Source organism: Tympanuchus pallidicinctus, unplaced genomic scaffold, assembly GCF_026119805.1.
Source record: "Tympanuchus pallidicinctus isolate F22 unplaced genomic scaffold, pur_lepc_1.0 scaffold12, whole genome shotgun sequence".
NCBI classification, from domain to species: domain Eukaryota; kingdom Metazoa; phylum Chordata; class Aves; order Galliformes; family Phasianidae; genus Tympanuchus; species Tympanuchus pallidicinctus.
In genome coordinates, this window is record NW_026294637.1 from 3,119,475 (window position 1) to 3,138,558 (window position 19,084).

Genomic DNA, 19,084 nt, shown 5'->3' on the forward strand with positions numbered 1-19,084 from the left:
CTATCCTGAAGTTTTCTTCAGGGGACTTTCCCTTTCTTACAGCTTGTAGTGGAATTACATTGTTGTGGAATGTTGTTTGTTTTTTTTTTTTCCACAAGCAGGACTTTCAATCTCTGAAATTTTTGTAAGTGCCTGACTTCTTGGTTTGAATTACAGCTAATTCTTTTCTGTTTTGAATTTTTTTTCCATCCTCTTTCATGTTTTCATGAAATCTAGTGATTTCATATAGATCTACTAAAAAAAAAAAAGTACGTGCAGCGGAACGTGTAAGTTGCAGATTAAAATAAGCAAATAACTTTTTAATTAAATGTCATTGAAATCTGAATTTCCTTAAGCCTGTTTGCTGAAAAGAACATAAACATTTTACTGTGACTTGCCAGCTATAGAATTCCCTGATAGATTTTTTTTCTTTTAGAAAAGAAGAGGCAAAAGAAGATGAAATCAACCAGTGACTGGAGGGAGAGAAGAAACGCCATTCGGCTGACCAATGAGTACACGGTAGAAACTTTGGTGGTGGCAGATGCTGATATGGTCCAATACCACGGTGCAGAGGCTGCCCAAAGATTCATCCTCACAGTTATGAATATGGTGAGTATGCACTTTATTGTCAAAAGAAGCAGCAGGAGTAAACGGATTTTATCTAGGGTAGGTTAAAGCTGGCTTTCTTGGCGACTGTACTGGGCAACTGTTTTGACTTGGAGGTATGAGGAAGGGTTTTATTTTTCTCGTGTTACATCTCACTTCTCCCTCATCTGTGTGATTCCAATGACATTACAATACGAAAGCTATTCTGAAACTGACCTTGGGATTTTTCATTTGGGAAGCATTCCATGGTTATTCAGGAGTGGTGTGTTCTGCCATATTTTTGTACTCCTGTAGTTTACGTTGGAAGGGAAGTTCCCAGAATGGATAAATGGTCTCACCTGATATGTTTCTTATTTTCTTTATTATCATCATTTTCTAAAGATTATATTTCCCAGTGTGTGTTTGTTGTAAGAGGCAGTCAAATTGTTACTGATGACAAGAGATTTGTATTGATTTACTGCAGATGAACTAGCTTGACTTGAAGTCTTTTAGGGACAGTACCTAGCCCAGGTTTTTACATAATAAAAATGCTGCCTTCCTTGACATGTAAAAAAAAAAAAAAAACCATGTCAAACTCAATACCAAACTACCAGCCAATTCTGCAGGAAATCTCCCACGAGTGGCAAGAGCTTTTCAAAGTTCTGAGTGCATGTGCAGTGTGGGTGTTAATTTGTTAGCTGTCCTAGAAGTACTCACCCTCAGCTAGCAAGGAAACACAAAATCTCTCACAGTGGATGCTTGCTCACTCACTTGTTGGCAGTGGCAATAAAAAGATAACTGCCAAATTAGATGTGGATGCTGAAAACTCTGCTTAGAGACAGCAGGGGTCCTTCCAGAGGCACTTGCTCAAGGAAATCTTGAAGGAAGTTTGTATGCCTGTGCCCATGCTATTGTAAAATCCGGGCACAGTTCATTCTCCTGACTACAGCTCTGTTGTTGTTCATGAGCAGTAAATTGGCTTGGGGAAAAAAAACCAAAACAGCAAACCCAGATCTTAACAGTAATTGACTGATTATGCTTCCAAATGAAGAGATGAATGACAGCTGCTCAGTGCCTAGCCCAGCCAGGGGACAGCAGAGCTTTTTAAGAGGTCTTATATTTCTTCACCAAGCACTGGTGTGAGGGAGCCCTCCTGTAGTGAAATACTTTGCTGATTAAGCAAGTATTTTATTTCTAACTAGTCTTTTCCATTAATGAGCTGCTTCTCTGTCCCTTCCTCTACCTTTTATTTTGCCATTTGGCATGCTGTGACAGTAGTCACTTAATAGGACATCATTGCGTTCCTCGATTTAGTTGGATTGGTTTGTAGGAAATGTCTTCTTTCAGCAAATGCATTCTTGTGACCATCCTTTCAGGTTCTGCTGGCTTTCCTGTGCTTAAGGATGTATTTGCTAGGGGCACAAGAGCCTTATTCTTCTCAAAGTCTTCGTCTCCCACACTTCTAAATTCACATATTAGCTTTGCAGTGAGCTGACCAGAAGTAAGTTCATCTCTGAACAAGTCAGCTTCTTAAGTCACTTTGTAGCCTGATGCACACTTAGATGTAATGCATGTGTCAGGTCAGAGTTTCTTCCATGTGTGAGATGCTGGGACCTCCTCAGGGGTGGGTGAATATCTTTTGTTTGCACTGGGAACCCAGGGGTTCTCCTGAAATTGGCTCTTCCATGTTTTGTCCTTGTGCTAATAAACCATTGCCATTGTGCCTGCCAGTTCTGTCAGGACTCATATCGCTGTGGCTGTGAGAGCTCTTAAATCTTAAGCCTAATCATGTCTTGATTGTTCTAATACCAAAAGATCCATTCTTTCAGTGTAGACGTTAATGTATCTCTGTCTTCCATGTATTTTTGCCTTTCTCTCAAAATCATTACATTTAAGTACACTGAGAGGCTAAGTCCTAAACTAGAACTGGCCACAAATGCTGCTCTCTGTCCAGTCTGAGAAGTCCTGTAGTACACCTCAGTAACATCAGCTTGCTCTTGCTAGGTGTGACTTTGCATATGAGGATATGCTGATGGGTTGGAACCTCTAGGCCTGTTTTCTAAACAACTGCTGAAGCTTAATTTCTAATGGATTTAGCTGATAGACTTGTAAGCTAAGTTTTGATGCTTTAGTGTGAGCTCAGCCATTTATTAGACATCAGAGAGTGCACATGGATGAAAAGTATTGGCTGAGGATACATTTATTTGATATCTCCTAAGGTGCAAAGTCCAGCTGAAATGCTTCCCACTGTTAAGTCATTGCTCCTGGGGGTTCATCCATGTGGTTCTTCTGATGTCTGGTAGGATTTGAATTTGTTCCAGCTTCTCAGCCTTCATAGAGGCACTGACTGTGTCCTTTATCTCTGTCTGCCCACCTGCTTTCCCACACTTGTGGAAGCTGAGTACCTTTCAGGGCTTCTCCTTCCTGAGGAAAGTGGTTGAGAAAGGACAGAAAGCTCAGAAGATACTGAGGAATAATAATTGGCAAACACGTAGATCACGTAATTGCATGAATCTTTTTTATGATGCTATAAAACAAGGTGAAATTTGAGGAAATCAAAGAGAATTTTAGCATTCCATTAGCCATAATGAAAGCAGATCTTCACACTATCAAAAGGGGCTGAAGAATAATTTAGAAAATGTATTTTAGGAAGAGAGATGTGGCTCAGGTAAGCCTTAGCTGATCTTTCAGCCACGCTCTTTGGGTAGTGCTCAAACTAGACGTGACAGATCTGTGCGTGTCAGCTCCTTGTTCATAAAATTACTGTTCAAGGGACATGACAACTGTGTTTCTTTGGGAAAATCCTCCTGATTTCTTTGATACAGTGTCAGTTGTGCTCTCTGTAACCATGCAGCAAAGGCCAGGCTGCTGGGGACCTCTGCTTGCTGCCTGCCTCAATAGATTTCTGTCAGCCTTCTGTGACACTTTAGCTGGGGGACAGGATTTGCCCCATGATATTAGGCAATGCTTATTCAGCTACGCTGCAGGATGGCGGGCTGCCTCTAAAAGAAACCAGAATGTTAATTTTGGCTTGAAGGCTTGCATTTAAGCAAACAGAACCTTACTGGTCAGGGGTATATTAAGTCCTCTCTATAAGCCATTACATTTACTGTCAAACCACAAAACAAGCATTAAGAGGTCTTATTAATGCATTTTATATTTATAGACATTTCAAGCAAAGTGATCTGCCTTCAAGTATTTAATATCTATTTATGTTACAAGAATTTCTGAAAGAGAAAACTACAAAAAATTACAAAATAGTGTTTTATTGCTCCTTTGGTGAATGAAAATCTGGGGTGTGGGGGAGATGTGGGAAGAAATTCCTAAGGGGAAAAAAAGCAAAACTCTTCTGCAATCCAGAAATAGCAGGTGGAGCTTCATGGAAGAAATGGTGATGTGTTATTTAATGATGCTCTGCAGTTCTGACCATCCCCCCTGAATAGAGAATAGATTCACATTATGCTTACTTGTTATTTCTGAATGTCATTGTTGAGATGCGAGCCCTTCCATTTAATAAACTAATATTTGAAGCTGTATGACAGCTTTTCCCAGATGACAGAAGGATTTTGCTCTGAAGTACTCTGTCATGTATGAGCGGGAACTGAACTTGAGGCTTCTCTGCTTACAGCTGGGAGATGTCAGTGCATTGTCTCTCTCCTGTTTCTCTGAATCTGCTCACAGAACTGTATTTTTGGAGCAGGTTCTGAAAGATTAAGTGTGCAGTTTTCTTGCAGTTTTCTGCTTTTGTGTTTTTGTTTGTTTGGTCGGTTTTTTTTTGTCTGTGAGAAGTGGCCGATAAGGCTAGAAGGAGATTCTGTCCTCTTAGACAGGTATACTGGCCTCTACTGAGGCAGGTCTTCACAAATAGAGCCTTTGGCATAGTAGTTTAATAGTTGCTTTGTTTGGCCTTGGGATTCTTAGATAAAAGTGCATTTTTGGAGCTTTGGAATAACTGAACGTGCCTTTTTCTGAGAGAGCAGAGCACCCAGGGATGCAGGGATAAGTTGCTATACTTGACTGTGTGTTAGGTTTTCCTGCAGCTGTTTCTAAGCTGTGTGATCAGTGTGAAAGCCCTCTGCAGAAGCAAGCAGTAACTTGAGATTAGTGATCTTATAGATGCAATTAAGAGGGAAAGTTTTTATGTTATTCTTGAGGAGTAATACTGCTTTACTCTCTGAAGCCTTCTTTAAGATTCCACTGCTTGTTTTTCATCTTAGATTTTCCCTTTGAGAGTTTTTTCTATGTTGAAGTTACAAGAAGATAAAAAACATTATCATGCACGTATTGATAGATTTACATCTCCATGCTCCTGGGGGCTGGCACGTAAAAGAGCTGCTGCTGAAAATCAGCTCTCTTGTTCTGATCTAGAAATTTCATGATTGGAATGGAACGTAAGGGAATAAGGCATGGATATTTGATCGCTTTCTGCAAATTTCTCTGCAGCAGTCCCAACATTAAAAAAAAAATAAATAAATCAACTGTATCTTATAAAGAAAATGAATGTGCCCTTCTTTATAATGTTTAATAGGGAAATTTGAAATCTTGGCTTCAGGTAGATGTTAGAAATCCTATAGTGCTTTTCAAAACAATTAAAAGACAGCTTCAGTAACGCAACCAATGCTCCTGCTGTCCAAATATCTTCCAGCAGCCAATGGAGTGGGAAGGCTGGAGCTTGAATGCAAGGTTTGAGGGTGGCGGGGGGAGGTAGAGGAAAAGGAAGAAGAATGTGGTGGGGGAATTCAATAAAAAAAAAAAAAAAAAGGCAATTCACCCTCAGGGTTGTTGTGCTGAACATCTGACTGAACACATGCGCCTCCCTCCTACCATCCACCTGCAGAGGAAGCTCTTGAGAATTTAAAAAAAAAATTATACTAATGTAATTTAGTTCCTCTCTTAGCCCAATTCCTCATGTCTGGGTCGCACTTTCTGCGTGCTGGGGCAGGTCTGAACTGCTTGTGCTAAAACTGCATTTATTCTGTTCTGCCGATGTCAAAACTATAAAGAGAAAGAAGGGCAGGAGGAATGCAGATGGAGAAGGAGGAGGAGAAGAAAGATGATTTGGGCTTCATTCTTTTCTCTAGGGCATTCTTTGCATTAGGGCTGTGTCAGGGAAATATGTACGAAGGGAGATGTCAGATAAGCTTTACTCTTTTTCTGCTGCAACTCTTCTTGCATTGTTCTGTTTTCTAAGACTCTACCATGCCTGTTCACAAAGTACTTTATCTGGGCTTCGTAGAATGGAAGTTATACTAATGGTTTACATTCAACAGGGTAACTGGTGCTTGTGACTGTTTCAGCTGCATTGACAGTTTTTCATCACATCCTTCAGTCCAGTGAGCAAGAACTTTCTGTCCCAGCTGAACTGCTCTCTGGTGCTGCAGTGGTAACCTAAACCAGTAACTTTTGGATTTTGTTCCATGGCAGAGTTTAGCAAACTGTTAGTGGGTTTCATGCAGCTGACTTCTTTTTCCAGCTGTCTCATTTAATTAAAAGGTTCTAAAATACCCCAAATACTCTTTATTTTCCCATGGCCACAAGGATGTGATAATGCATTTGCAAGCTTGGGGAAGGGTGGCCCATGGTATTGCAAGTGGGAAGGGAGGAGTCTATGAGTCAGTCTCTATAAATTCATGCTGTTTGTGCAGCAATAAATCTTGAGAACATCTGCACTGGGAAATGCCATTCCTCCTCCCCTGGTACCGATTATCTCAGCCATCTCACATGGTCCTGTTAGCTCGTGTGCTGATGGTAGCCAGTTGGTTGCTTTGCGTGGACAGACTTTAACCTGTTGAATGATTTTCTTGTAGGCTAGAGGAGAAGGACAGAAGGTGGTCATTGCCACAATGGGGTCTGATTTCAAGCAGGAAAGACCTATGAATTTTTATTTCAAATGGACTCTTGGGCTCCATAATAATGGTCACAACCTACCTTGAACAGTCTGATTTGATGTTGTCAATGTGCAGCCAAAACGTCAGTGATTCACTTGTACTGAACTTAGTCTTGTACTTCTTTGTCAAGTCATTTAAGGACTGGTCGCTTTCTCAGTGAGGTTCCTTCTAGACTTAAACACAATGCTTTGAGACAGTTTAGGGTTTTATCTGTTAGGCTAATGTGTAGGGGAATAAACCCTTCTTGCCAATACACCCAAATTTATTCTTCAGTGATAATGAGCGATCTGTCACTATCAAAGGTTTTAAGCTCAGCACTGTGATGTTAGGCAATTTGCAGTATATTTATTTGTACGTGCATTAAAGTACTGATTAAAAGTATATAGGAACTGGTCTTACTGCACTAAAACAAACTTCTGTCTCTCCCTTTTAATCCAGTCAAAGCCCATGGATTGAAAGGTCTTGTTCAGTCTCTGAGGCATTTAGAGTAGGGGAATAAAGGAACGCTGCCAGACTTCTGATAAGAAAGGCTCTATCTCCTCCCTAGGTGGCATAATGTTTAAATGCTTTGGTTGTACTGAAGTAGAACAGCCACTTCTACCAGAATCTCTTAATAGAGTGAAAGATGATTGTTCCTGCTGCATAACAAATACCACCATGACTGCAGGGCTTCTTTGGCATCCATTTAAGAAAATCAGCATGTAAATCTTGAATAAACATGCCGACAAAAGCCTCTTTTGCATAGAAAGTGACTTTTTTGTTTAGTATCCATTTTTGTGCTATTGCCAATTGTGTCCAGTGCTTCTCCAGTCGCTGGTAGATGCAAATACAAATAGAATTAAATTAACCTTTGGATGGAGAAGAGAAAAGAATGAGGGACTGACAACTTTGGAAATGACAAGATACATTTTCCAGCAACTGGGTTACACGGTGCAGGTTCTGTCAGTGAAAACTACCTTTTGAAGTCAGTGGCGTTTGGATCTATCTGTGCAGGGTCTAGAGGCAGGCAGCTTGTCTCTTTTGATGGAAAGCTCATAATCCATTAGGTTTACTGATAAGTTCTTATCTGCTATACTGCTATTTTATGCCTAGAAACTTTAAAGGATGCTCAGAGCAAGCAGCGAGTGAGCTAGGCAAATCAAAAGCATCCGTCACAGGATCATGGCAAATATTCATTAGCCTCTCTAGTGGTGCGTGAGAGACTGACTTGATCAGCTCAGTGCCCCACTGACTCACTCAACTGAATAGCCAGCTCTCCCTTTATAGATAGGTCAACTGTCAGAGCCCTTCTCTGTAAGTATGAAGTTTACTCCCCCCACCCAACTCTCCTCGAGTCAGTAGTGAGAGGCCTCAGCTTCTCTACCCACGTACCCCTGAGGTAAGTAAATAGTACCAGCACTTTGTGCGTTTGTATACCGACCGCAGGGCAGATAAATGGCTCATTGTGCTCATGCTGAAGGTCAGTGGGTCAAATACTGAGCAGCGTCTGTCTTGAAATCTGTGCCTAAATTATAGGAAACATTTAAGAGTGTGATTAAATCCCATTCCGAACACTAAAGTGCTTAAGAACTCTCTTACACTGAACGGATTCCTGAGTATTTGCACAAATAAGAAAAATAGCTAGTGTTGAAAACACAATATCCAAAATATGTTCACATCTTGAGTGTTTTGTATGAAGTTCACTGGGCCTTTGTGACATTTCTAGGCAAATGAGACATGAGTGGGAAATGCAGCTTACCTGGGGCTGAGTCCTGTAGCCTCTGCTTAGGCTCTCTTCAGTGGTCTTGATTTGACCGATTGATTGATTGAGAAGGGAATGCAATGTTCATCCAAAAGTTATTATGGGGTATTTTAAACCTTTTTAAAATGAACCTCTCATTCATCTTTTTCTTTTTTGATACAATGTGATCAGTGATTTGTACACAAAGAAATAGTGAAATAAAATTCTGGCATCATCTTATGTTCTAATCTATAGAAATGGCACGAAGTATCTGAGCTGGAATGCAAAATCTGGAGAAAGTAGTAAGGTAGTTTCCGGTGCTATTTTTGTATTTCCTGAGGCTTGTGTCATTATGTGCTGCCTTATTACTATTCTCTTCTTATGTAAGATATGAAAATAACAGAGGGAAATTGCTTTTCCATTCTATTTCCTGAAGTCTAAAACACACCATTATTTCATCTTGTATTCAGATATCTCTGATATTTAAATGCTAAAGATCCATGTTAGTTGGGTGCTTCATAATGTTCTTGAGACTTTATGTTTAGAGTTCCTTTGAAATATTTCTTTACTTCATTACTCAGCAATTATGTTCTCTCTCATCCAGTTCAATTAAAGGTATCTTTCTTTTTTCAACTAGATTATGGGTTCTTTTTCATCAATTTTGTTTGTTTTCTAATGTTTCTGTCCCCGAATGCTGAATCTCACTCAGATTAGTCTGTTACAAGCTGGTCAGTTGATGAAGCCAAATGCTGTATAGAAGGAACAAATGTACTGTATTTTTGTAAGCTACACTGTAGCGTGTGGAACTGTTAGAGTAGCAATACAGTAGCTCTTAAAATTCTTTATTGTAGTGGCACAACCCGTTTGGTTTCAGTTTGGGTCAGGATTGTGAAGGAGAACTGTCTAACTTCAGTTATAGTGCTTTTAACTGCTACTACATCTTGGCATTGTTACTGATGTACTGTAGATGTTTTCTTTGCACTTTAACAGGTGTACAACATGTTTCAACATCAGAGCCTTGGAATTAAAGTCAGCATTCGAGTGACAAAACTAGTCCTACTTCGCAGTCGACCTGTGAGTTCTGATTCATTTTTACCCTCTGCTATAACTGTACTACTGTAGTTTTACAGGCAGAGCAGGATCTGTGTCCTGCGTGGGTGAGAATTATGGGATGCTTGGCCACAGGATCACAAAATGTAACTAGTGTGTGCCCTGCTACGCTAGGTAGTGTTACAGATGGAAGTACAAGGGGCCACAGAAGTGGGAGGAACTGCAGTCCTCTTATGTAGCCTTTCTGAAAAACCTTTGCTTATAGTTGTGAGACAATCTCAGGAGTTAATTGTTAGAAAAATTATATGGCTCTGGGATCAAAAATAAAAATGCCTGATTTAGGAGACTTTGAAGCTTGTGACTGCTGCCGGCTGATGGAATTTGTTCTGTATATGAAATGGCAGAGGTCAATGTGGATTATGAAGCTCCTACTTCACCCTCGCAGGTGAAGTTGGTTTCATGCTTTTTCATTTTCTAATGTTTGTGTATTTGATCCTCAGTTGTTTGGTGTTTTCTTTTTTTATCAGAGGTATAATGATTTTGTAAACACTGTGATGAATATTTGTTCTTTTGTATCCCTTTCTATACAAAAGGCCAAGTTATCTATTGGGCATCATGGAGAGAGGTCTCTGGAGAGCTTTTGTCACTGGCAAAATGAAGAATATGGTGGAGCAAAATACCTTGGTAACAACCAGGTTCCTGGTGCGAGGGATGACACCCCTCCTGTGGATGCTGCAGTTTTTGTAACCAGGTATAATGAGGCTAGGTTTGTCGGTTTCCTTAAGCAATACTGGCCTGTAGTCTGTGTTGGGATCATCTGGTTCAGCAGTTTATCCGAGAAAAAGATCCATTGATTATGATATGTTTGCTGCCTATGTGCTGTTTGGAGGGCTCAGATGCTTCAGGTGAAGTGTTTTGTTTTTTGTATACTTAACACTACTGTGCAAAAGCTTTATCACAGTTGTCTTGATAGCATGTCATAGTCAGGATACAGTTAAGACATGTCTGTAGAACCCTGTAGAAAAAGGGTGATAGAAAAAGGGTGATACCTTTTTCTTAGATCAGGTGGTAGAAGTGGAAAAGAGGTGAGGTTTAGGAAGACACAGGTCTTCATCCTACAAGAAAGAAGCTGCCAAGTTGAGACTGTGGGTAAGAACAAGCACCTTAAATTTGATTAGTTATGCATATTAAGCACTCTGAGAGGAGAAATAGTTGGTACCTCTGGAGCTTACAGTGTGTTGGTAGGAAGGAGATGGTGAGGGAGCTATCTCCTAAAGAAAGAGAGAAATGAATACCAGAAGCTAAATTAATTTTCTCTTTGCCTTAGGAAGTAACTACTTAAAATCCCCCCTCTGTCAATCCTCAAGTCAGTCATTCTTAATTTGTCTGTATGTTTAAAACCTGCTGCATTTATTTCAGGCATGAAACAGTCTGTGTAGGAATGTTGCAGAAGGTTTCCTTGTACCTGCAGCACTGCTTACTGATGAAGCAAACATATTGGAGTATGGCCCAGATACAGTAAACAAAAAGGATATCTTTCATGTTAACCCGTAGTCTTTTCTCCCTGTACTTTCCCTACCTGAACTCAACCTCAGAGTAAAATGCAAATTCCATGTTCCCTACACTCATTGTAAGTTATGAGCAGCAAATATCTGGTCGTGTAAACTGTGTACTTTAAACTTAAGAATGCATTGTTTCAGAAATTACTACTGAATAATTAAAGTGAGCACAAAAATGTAGTGTAAGATGGCTTCTTTATTGCTTGAAAGACACTTCTTCCTACCTTCCTCTTCCCTAGATTGAGATAGGAAATGTTTGTACTGCACTTAGATATTCCTCACCTGTGCTACCTTTTTTTCCCTGCCATCAGTAACTAGAAATGTGTGCTTTTGCATAAGCTGCTGTTTTGACTGCAATTGTCTTTTGTGTTAACAGTCACATTGCAAACTGTCCACTGGATTGTGGTGAGTGTTCAGTAAAATAGCTGGCAAGCAGGGCATGGGGCCAGCAAAGCTGTGACGAGTGCACCTTCACAGATGTGTGCAATCCCCCCAGGTCTTTTTCTCTCTATCATATTCACTGTAGCCCAACCCAAGCACCTAAGCAACTAGTTAGCATTTTAGGCAGGGTGAGTGGTTCCTTTGAAGTCATTGGGCTGAACATCCTGGTTATAGTTGAGAATATGCTTTATTGGATCACAGCCTAAATAAATAACTGACATTTTTGTTGAACTCATCTGGGCATCGAGTTGTCCTGCATGACAAGTGAGGCATACAGAATCTCTTCTGATGTGTTCTGAGCACTGGATGAAGGGAATGAGTGGAGCATTTCATCTGTGCATTCTGTCTGCAGCTTACAAATTGAATGCATAATGTCATGTTAAATGAATTGAACTCAGGCATTTGAGGAAGAATTGCAGAGATGTTCATTGGGTTCAGTAAATATGCAGCTTTTGTGATTGGAGTAGTTGGAAAAGTACAGGTTCAGTTGGGTCAGAAGCTAGGATCAGATTTTGTGAGAAAGTTCAGGCCAAGGAGCACATTGTTCTGTGTAAGAGCAGCATTTCTCTGTTTGATAGGTCACCAGTGTTCACTTGTATCCTTCCACCCTGCTTCTGCTGCAAAGAGGATGCTGTGTTCTTGGAAGACTTCTGGCCAAGCAGCCTGATTCCTTTGTCAGGGTTTCTGCTCTTGGCTTTGGCAGTGTGTGTCCCTTGACCCTCTCCAGGCTACAGTGACCAGTAGAGGGTATGGGAGCAAAAGCACGTCCAGCACAAGCAATAGAACCAGAAAAAGCAGAAGCTGAATTTTCAGCGGCTGCTTTAAGAGTAGGAATAGATTATTTGAGCTCCATCTCTGGAATCAGAGGACTTTCTTCAGTCTTGCTGCGTTCATTTGAAACGCCGTGGCACGCTTGGTTCTTGGAACTTCACTTGTAACTGGTTTTCCCCATATACTCATTGTATGTGGAAGTAGATGACCTCCTTAAGCTACAGGTAAGGGGAGTACTCTATCTGAAATAAGGTGTACACTGCCTTAAGTAGGTAAGGGAGACAGTGGTAAAAATCTCTGACGGTTTGAATGTAGTGCAGTGGTGTCTAGAATCATCACACTTTAGTTGTTCAAATTCTCATTTTGAACTTACAGAAATTCAAATCTCTGGCATTTACAGGTAATACACTTCATATTTTAATGGGCAGCTGACCAGCATGGTTTCTTTCTGCAGAATCAGTATCTTAGTGATCCTAGAAGCATGTTTCATTTAAAACACATTCCCTCTGTTGATCTTCTATTCTTTGCATTCCTCAGAAAATCTTCAGATATTCTGTTGATCTCCCAGCTTCTTGGTCATTTAGGTCAGTCATTAGAGTATAGGCGATAAGGGAGCATAGCAGAGAATCAATCAGCACTGATAAGAACATAATTCAGAACTGTTACTCAGCGAAGACTTGTGCTTTTCTCTGATAAACTGCTGCAGTTATTCCATTTGCAGCCTGCTTGTTGTCTCTGCGTTTCTTCAGCTCTTCACTGTCCCATTAAGTGGGCAAGTGAAGCAGTTCCATATGCATTTAGGAAGCTGGGCACATAGTGCTACTAAATATATATTTAGGGTGAATTTTTTTTTTCTTTTTGGCAAGATTTTGCCTGTTCCCATTTCCTCTATCCTTTAACTTTGTGGCCCAGCAGGGTTAAAATGGTTAAAAGATATCATTTGAAGGATGCTGATAACTGACTGTTAAACAGAATACTTGTCATTCATGCTGCACAGTTCAGCTACTGTCCTCCTTTCTTACAGGAAGGACTTGAATTGCAGAATTTAGCTTAGCACAGTTAGGTATTTTTTTCCAGTTCATGTGAGCCAGATGGAAGAGTGACTTTAGGAGGAGTTCTGAGCTTCTTTTCTGGCTCTCTTTATTGAATAAAACAACCCACTTATTGTCATTTTTTCAAAGGAATTGTTTAATCTTGCTAATGAAAACATACTCTATGATAAAAGTGATAATGACTGAGAATTTCAAAGGTCCATAAGAAGTCAGAACACATGCACTACTTGACTCAGCCAATGGCTAAAAGTGGAGGGGAAATTTACTTCATTGCCATAGCATGCAATTTCAGTACATTATCCAAGACTTAGTGTGATAAGGTCAGATCTGGCCTTGGATTTGAATGGCAGCTCCTGGAGTGAGTTTTATTCCAATATAGCTATGTAAACCATCCTGCTAACATCTTGTAACATATCCACAGGTGAGACAGATCTTTCTTACTGCCTGTGTGGTCTGGAGTCCCTCTCATGATTTTCCAGGAAAGGACTTTATGAATTTCAATGTGTAGATTTTATTTAGGCAGCATCTTGTCTTTGAAAAAAGGCTGAGATCCACTGAGCTCATTTGAATGTGTTTTTATGTTTGGCCAGAGTTTTAGGGTAAAACTTAATAAGTGCAGGTAATTTAAAGCATAGCATCTTCATGCAAAACCTTTTAATAGAAGGAAGTATGGTGTCTCTTGAACTTTATAGGACGGGCTGGGAAATCTCATATTTGCAAGCCCACATGCAGTGAGCTGGGTAATTATGTTCAGTTCTTTTTGCTGACCTATTTCAAGTCCTACTCTGACCAGGCAGCATCACAGCACTCTCTTAACACACAAGATTGTTCTACCTTTCTACGAGTGTGTGCAATTTGTGCTGAATTACTTATAAACCCCTTGTTTTATGGCATGGTGGCAGTTTCTTCAGGAAGCTGCCCACAAGTGCCAGACACCCTTCAGTGTAGATCATGGAGTGCAAGGAGCAAAATTTGCTGTGCTTTGTTTGCAGAGCCAGCCAGCCCCTGAGGAGAGAAGCTTCTCTAGCAATGGCCTTTTGCCATTTTCTAATAGTTCAGCTATCTGTTGTCACAAGAAAAGCATCTGTTTGCTTTACCAGTTTATATAACATAATAAGTCCTTAAATAAACCTCTGTCAAGTTGGCCCTGGGAACTCAAGCGGGTGTGCTTTTGCCAGCTCTGTCAGGAGGCTGTCATTAGTCTTCTTTGGAAGGGCTGGAATGCCAAGGTGTCGAGACACAATAAGGCTGCAGTGAAAAATGAAAGCTGGGGCTGGTGTGTGGTCGTAGCTTCCAATTTTGTTTTGTTCCTATCTGATTTTTTTAACACGTTGGTGGTTACGCTTTTCCTAATTGAAGCATTCTGAGATTTCAATATCTGCTTTGCAAGAGGTGGTAATAGTTGTTCTTCCAAGCCTCTGGCAAACTGATTTCTCATTTCTAAAGAGTTTGGTGTGAAGGTTTCGGGTTTGTTAGCAACAATCCTGAGCCTTAAATACCTTTTCCTATAAAGCCCAATTTCATACTTTTTATTCATGGAAGAAGTACTTCTAATCTTTCTCCATTCTTCTTTTTGCCACACTCTTGAATTCAAAATCCTTTCTTGGACTTGAGCATTTCAAACAACGCATTCCAGCTGTACTAGTGTGATTCTCTCACTAGCCTTCCCTTAGGGTGAGGAAAGCCACAACAGAGATTATGGTTTCTTGGCTTCCCTTGGGCTAAGGAACTTCAGAAATGTACATGATGCTTTTCTGTTCCTTTTCATAGCAGATGGTGCTGCAGAGCAGGTCTGAGGATAGTTTCTAAATGTTTAGGCCTAATTGCTTATTAAAATATATTCAAACCATTAATTTAGTTATAAAATACTTCTCTTCCCATGCTTGTTATGCTCTCACGAGGGTTCTCATTACAAAATCTCACTTGAAGTGGTATTACTTAAACAGTGAGCGTCAAGGGTTTTTTTCCTGCTTCTGTTTAACAAAGATCTGTGGATCTCTGTCAGGATACGTGGATGCCAGTGTCATATGTAGCATCTTCCTGCTTTAGTGAGATTGAGGGAGACTGGATGAGATGTGGAGATAACAGAGAGAAGATAAAGTCCTTTTAAACCTGTGTTGGATTCCAACCATAACATGGCAGAGTTGACAGTAATGTGTTTAGCTGAAGCCTGTTTACCTGGCTGTTGTGTGGGAAATCCTGAAATTCTTTTTTTCTCTACCAACATCTGTCCTTGTCTGTTTAGTCCTGCTTCTCTCTTGTCCTTCTGTATTGCAGTGAAAGAAGAACTGAGAATTTCTGGCTATAGATGATCAGTTCTGTGTTCCCAGGCAGTGACCCCACTTGTCCTTTCCTGCCACTGTTGATAATACAGTTCTCTTCTCAAAATGAGAGATTCATTATCAATCCAGGTGCTGAAGTCTGACTTCCTAAAGATAGTCTCATATATGATATTGCAGTACTCTTTGCATGCAAAATCTGAAGTATTAAATTAGATAGTAAGACACGGAGCTGATTCACATAATTACTTGTAATCTTGTAGCAGCTCTCAGTGTTGCTGTCTGTGTTGTCATTGCGTAGACTGCACAGCAGTTAAATAGAAAACAAAATCCCTCTACTCCTGTGATATGTAAATCATGCATCACTGCTTTTTCCTAGCATGGAGTCTGGAGGCACAGGATACGTTTGACTTCTGTTCTGTTTTGCTTTCTAGGACAGATTTCTGCGTACACAAAGACGAGCCTTGTGACACTGTGGGTAAGTCAAAGAAGTAGGGGAGAATATTTTGATAGCCAACTGTATGCTGAGAGGAGGTTTTGGGGCAGTCTTTCATTCTTTGATTTAACATAATGCTGGGTTTGCTATTCTGAATACCTCTGTGATGCAAATACAGATTAGTACGGGGTACCAACTATAGATAATCCTTTAAATGCTTACCCTTCTAGGCACTGGAGGTCTCTGAGTTTAGGAAGTAATCTTAAGTAACCTTATGTTTTTGGAGCAGATGTAGAATTAGATAATTAGAGATTAAGAAATTGTCTGTTAGTATGTCTGTAATGTTCCTTTCAGTGCTCCCTCACCTCATTTCTCAGAGAAGGATTTGCTAACTAATGAATGTATTTGCAGCTGTAAGAACCTGTGCAGCACTCACAGATCAAATTGGCACATAGGCATGGAGAAGAATACCTCATTGTAGGAAAGCCAAGTTAAATCTTCTTTTCCGCCGCCTGCTTCCTAACTGCCTTTAATCTTACCCAAGCCCTGGATTCACAGAGTCCTTACATCCTCCACGATCCATCTATTTATTTATTCTACTTAGGTAGCAGTAATCTTCACTGTTTCTGTTCATCTGGTGTGTTTTTTTTTAATCTTGACAGTAGCAGCAGTGTGTGGAGGTATAACCCAACATCCTCTCTGTAATGATTACATTAATTTTTTTAAACATGCCTGAAAGTCGAACTGCCCGCTATCCTACGTACTGTGTGAACTTGGAGTGGATCCTGACTTTCAGCTGGTCTTAAACTTCAGGGTTTGCAGAGGCACTTGGAGACCAGGAGTCTCTACTACCAGCAGCAGGTGATGAGGGACGTGGGGTATCCTCAGCAGTTCTTATAGAAGGGCAGCTTATAGAAGTCGCATTTCAGAATGCAGACCCTTCCCTCTCTGTGTTTTGGAGTCTGATCAGGTGGAAGGAAATAAAGAGCTGAAAAATGCATACGTTTTCTTTTTAAATGTGAGCAAGGTTTATATGTTTAAATTTTCCAATGGGAATCTCTCACAGTGCATTTGTTCTTTGTCCAATCGAAAACACGCTTCTGCTACTACAGAGGAAGGTTTTTTGTGTCTGCATCTGAAGATGCCTGTGGTAAGATATAATATAGAAATAAAGAAGAAGAAAAGCTGATGGAAGATATATGCTGACCAAGGCCAGGGCTTTTTCCATTTCTAAAGACAGTGATATTGAAGATCTCTGTTCAGGGGATGATGTAGACAGCATGACGAAGGAAATATTTTTGACTTTTTTTTTTTTCTGTTTGTAAACTACCCAAATACTTTCTTGTGCTGAAGTCTATGGCTCTAGTGGAAAAAAGTGGAAGATCAGAGTGATAAAGATTAAACTTGTTAGATGCTATTTCTGCTGTAGTTTTTTGTAGACTTTGAGAAGATGGATATTCCAATAAGGGAAAACAGTTTGGTCTCTTTGCTCTCTTCAGTCTTGCTTTTCTTTACTTCTGGTGCTAGCATCTTCACTTCTGCATTTCCTATGCCCTGCTGTTTCTGTTGTTTGACCCCAGAGTCAGTGTCCAGATCAAGTCTTTCATCATAAGATACCTGCTTAATTTTTTTTTTTAATACTATTGAATTAAGTAAAAATTTTTGATGGCATCCATTTTCAAGCATTATTGCCTGTGCCCAAGTTGGTTAGCTGCTGCAGTTGTCTCACATCAACTACCTGCTGAGGCCCTTGTCTCTGTGTTGCATGTTTTGAAATGTTTCTTCAAAACTCTTACAACTAGGAACTGTTCTGGTAGGCCTGCAGTCTGAATGGAGTCCACCCAAGTTATGTTGATATTTCATCTGTCGCTGCCTTGAGAAATAGCGCTTATGTTTGGAGCCTGAAAGAAAATAACAGTTCTTTTGCTCTCTTGCTAAGGAGGAATGCAGTAGTGTGGTATGAAACTGGAGAATGGTGGATTTTTGGAGATTCACATCCAGAAAAGAGTTCATGTTTCTGAGTTCTTACACGAGTGCTAAAGCCGTGAGATTGTATCAGATAATTAAGGGCCACATGTCTAATTGCCCTGAATCAATCGTATTTGTGATTTGCATGGAGATCATTGACTCTGCATTCAGTATAGCAGTGTTTTAACTTCCAAATCAGCAAATGTACCTGCAAGAGCAAGAAGCCATTCCAAAGAGTGACATTGCATTTGGTCTTGAAGATGATGCTGAGATTACAGCAAAGTTCTGAAGAACTGCAACTTGCTTTCACTCCTTACCTTGCACTTCCCCTTTGTAGGTGAAGAACTGTCTCACCAAATGTGTGTGTTTTTTTTACCCTCTAATGGATAAAGCTGACCATTGCAATGTGATGCACTGCTGCCTTTAAAGGAAAAAGCACCTTGGTGAGCAGGCCATCTCCTAAACTAGGAAACTGAGGCTGCTGCTCTGTATGACTGTAGAATACTGATTTTTATTCTCAGCTCTGGCATTGGAGCTCTGTGTGACATTTGGCAAGTCACTTATGTTTGGAATGCTTCTGTCTACCTCTATGAAATGGGGATTTTAGTGCAAAGCTACAAGAGATTGTATGGCTTAAGCAGTTCATGTATAAAACTGTATGATACATATATATGAAATGTACAGTGCAAATGTGAGTCAGCAATCTAATGTTGCTTAGTCATATACAGACTGTTAGACTAATTTTAGTGCAAATAATCTATTTAAAGCACTGTAAGTATTTGGGGGGGGATGGAGGACAGTGCTTTGATTTCTTTTTTTTTTTCTATATGTTGTGAGAAATATGCAAGCAGAATTCTTGGTGGAAATATTGAGACTCAGATGTTGTTTGGAAGTGGGATTATGAAATTTAAATGGTTTATAAGAGGTGTTCATTTGTGCTCAAAAGATCCATACTGAAAAACCTGTCTGGAATCTTTGCTTGCTATGCAGACACAGAGAGAAAACAGCAGCAGGAGGTTTGTATTTGTATTCTGGCAGGGGCCTCTCTCTGAAACCAGTTGCTCTGGGGACTTGGTTCAAATTTTCTAGGCCCAGCTGCCAAGGTAGTGTGGAAGGTTACATAATGGCTGAAACAAGCTCAAAAATTGTGAAAATATGTAGGTATGTCTTTGTGGGGTGATACCCCACTGACTGTGTCAAGCGACAGAGCCACATCTGTTTAAGGAATACTTTATTAATGCTGATTGCCCCGCTTGGTTTTGTGAGTAAGCTGTAGGAATGAATGAATTCAAAAAGGAGGGGGAGAGAAAGAAAACACTGCATGCAACACATTTGCCACAGTTGTGTTTCAGTAGT

At 40.2% G+C, this 19,084-nt stretch overlaps 1 protein-coding gene across 7 annotated transcripts in view; it reads left to right on the forward strand.

The window, feature by feature from the left end:
* Positions 1–19,084, forward strand: part of ADAMTS17 (ADAM metallopeptidase with thrombospondin type 1 motif 17) — a 166,766-nt gene that overhangs the window by 24,826 nt on the left and 122,856 nt on the right. For 6 of the 7 annotated variants that reach the window (XM_052672570.1, XM_052672566.1, XM_052672567.1 and 3 more), the window contains 4 exons: positions 416–588; positions 9,163–9,246; positions 9,816–9,973; positions 15,759–15,802. In XM_052672570.1, the coding sequence (XP_052528530.1) occupies positions 416–588; positions 9,163–9,246; positions 9,816–9,973; positions 15,759–15,802 (459 nt within the window). The remainder of the gene's footprint in view (positions 1–415; positions 589–9,162; positions 9,247–9,815; positions 9,974–15,758; positions 15,803–19,084) is intronic. The other variant, XM_052672573.1, reaches the window with a different exon arrangement.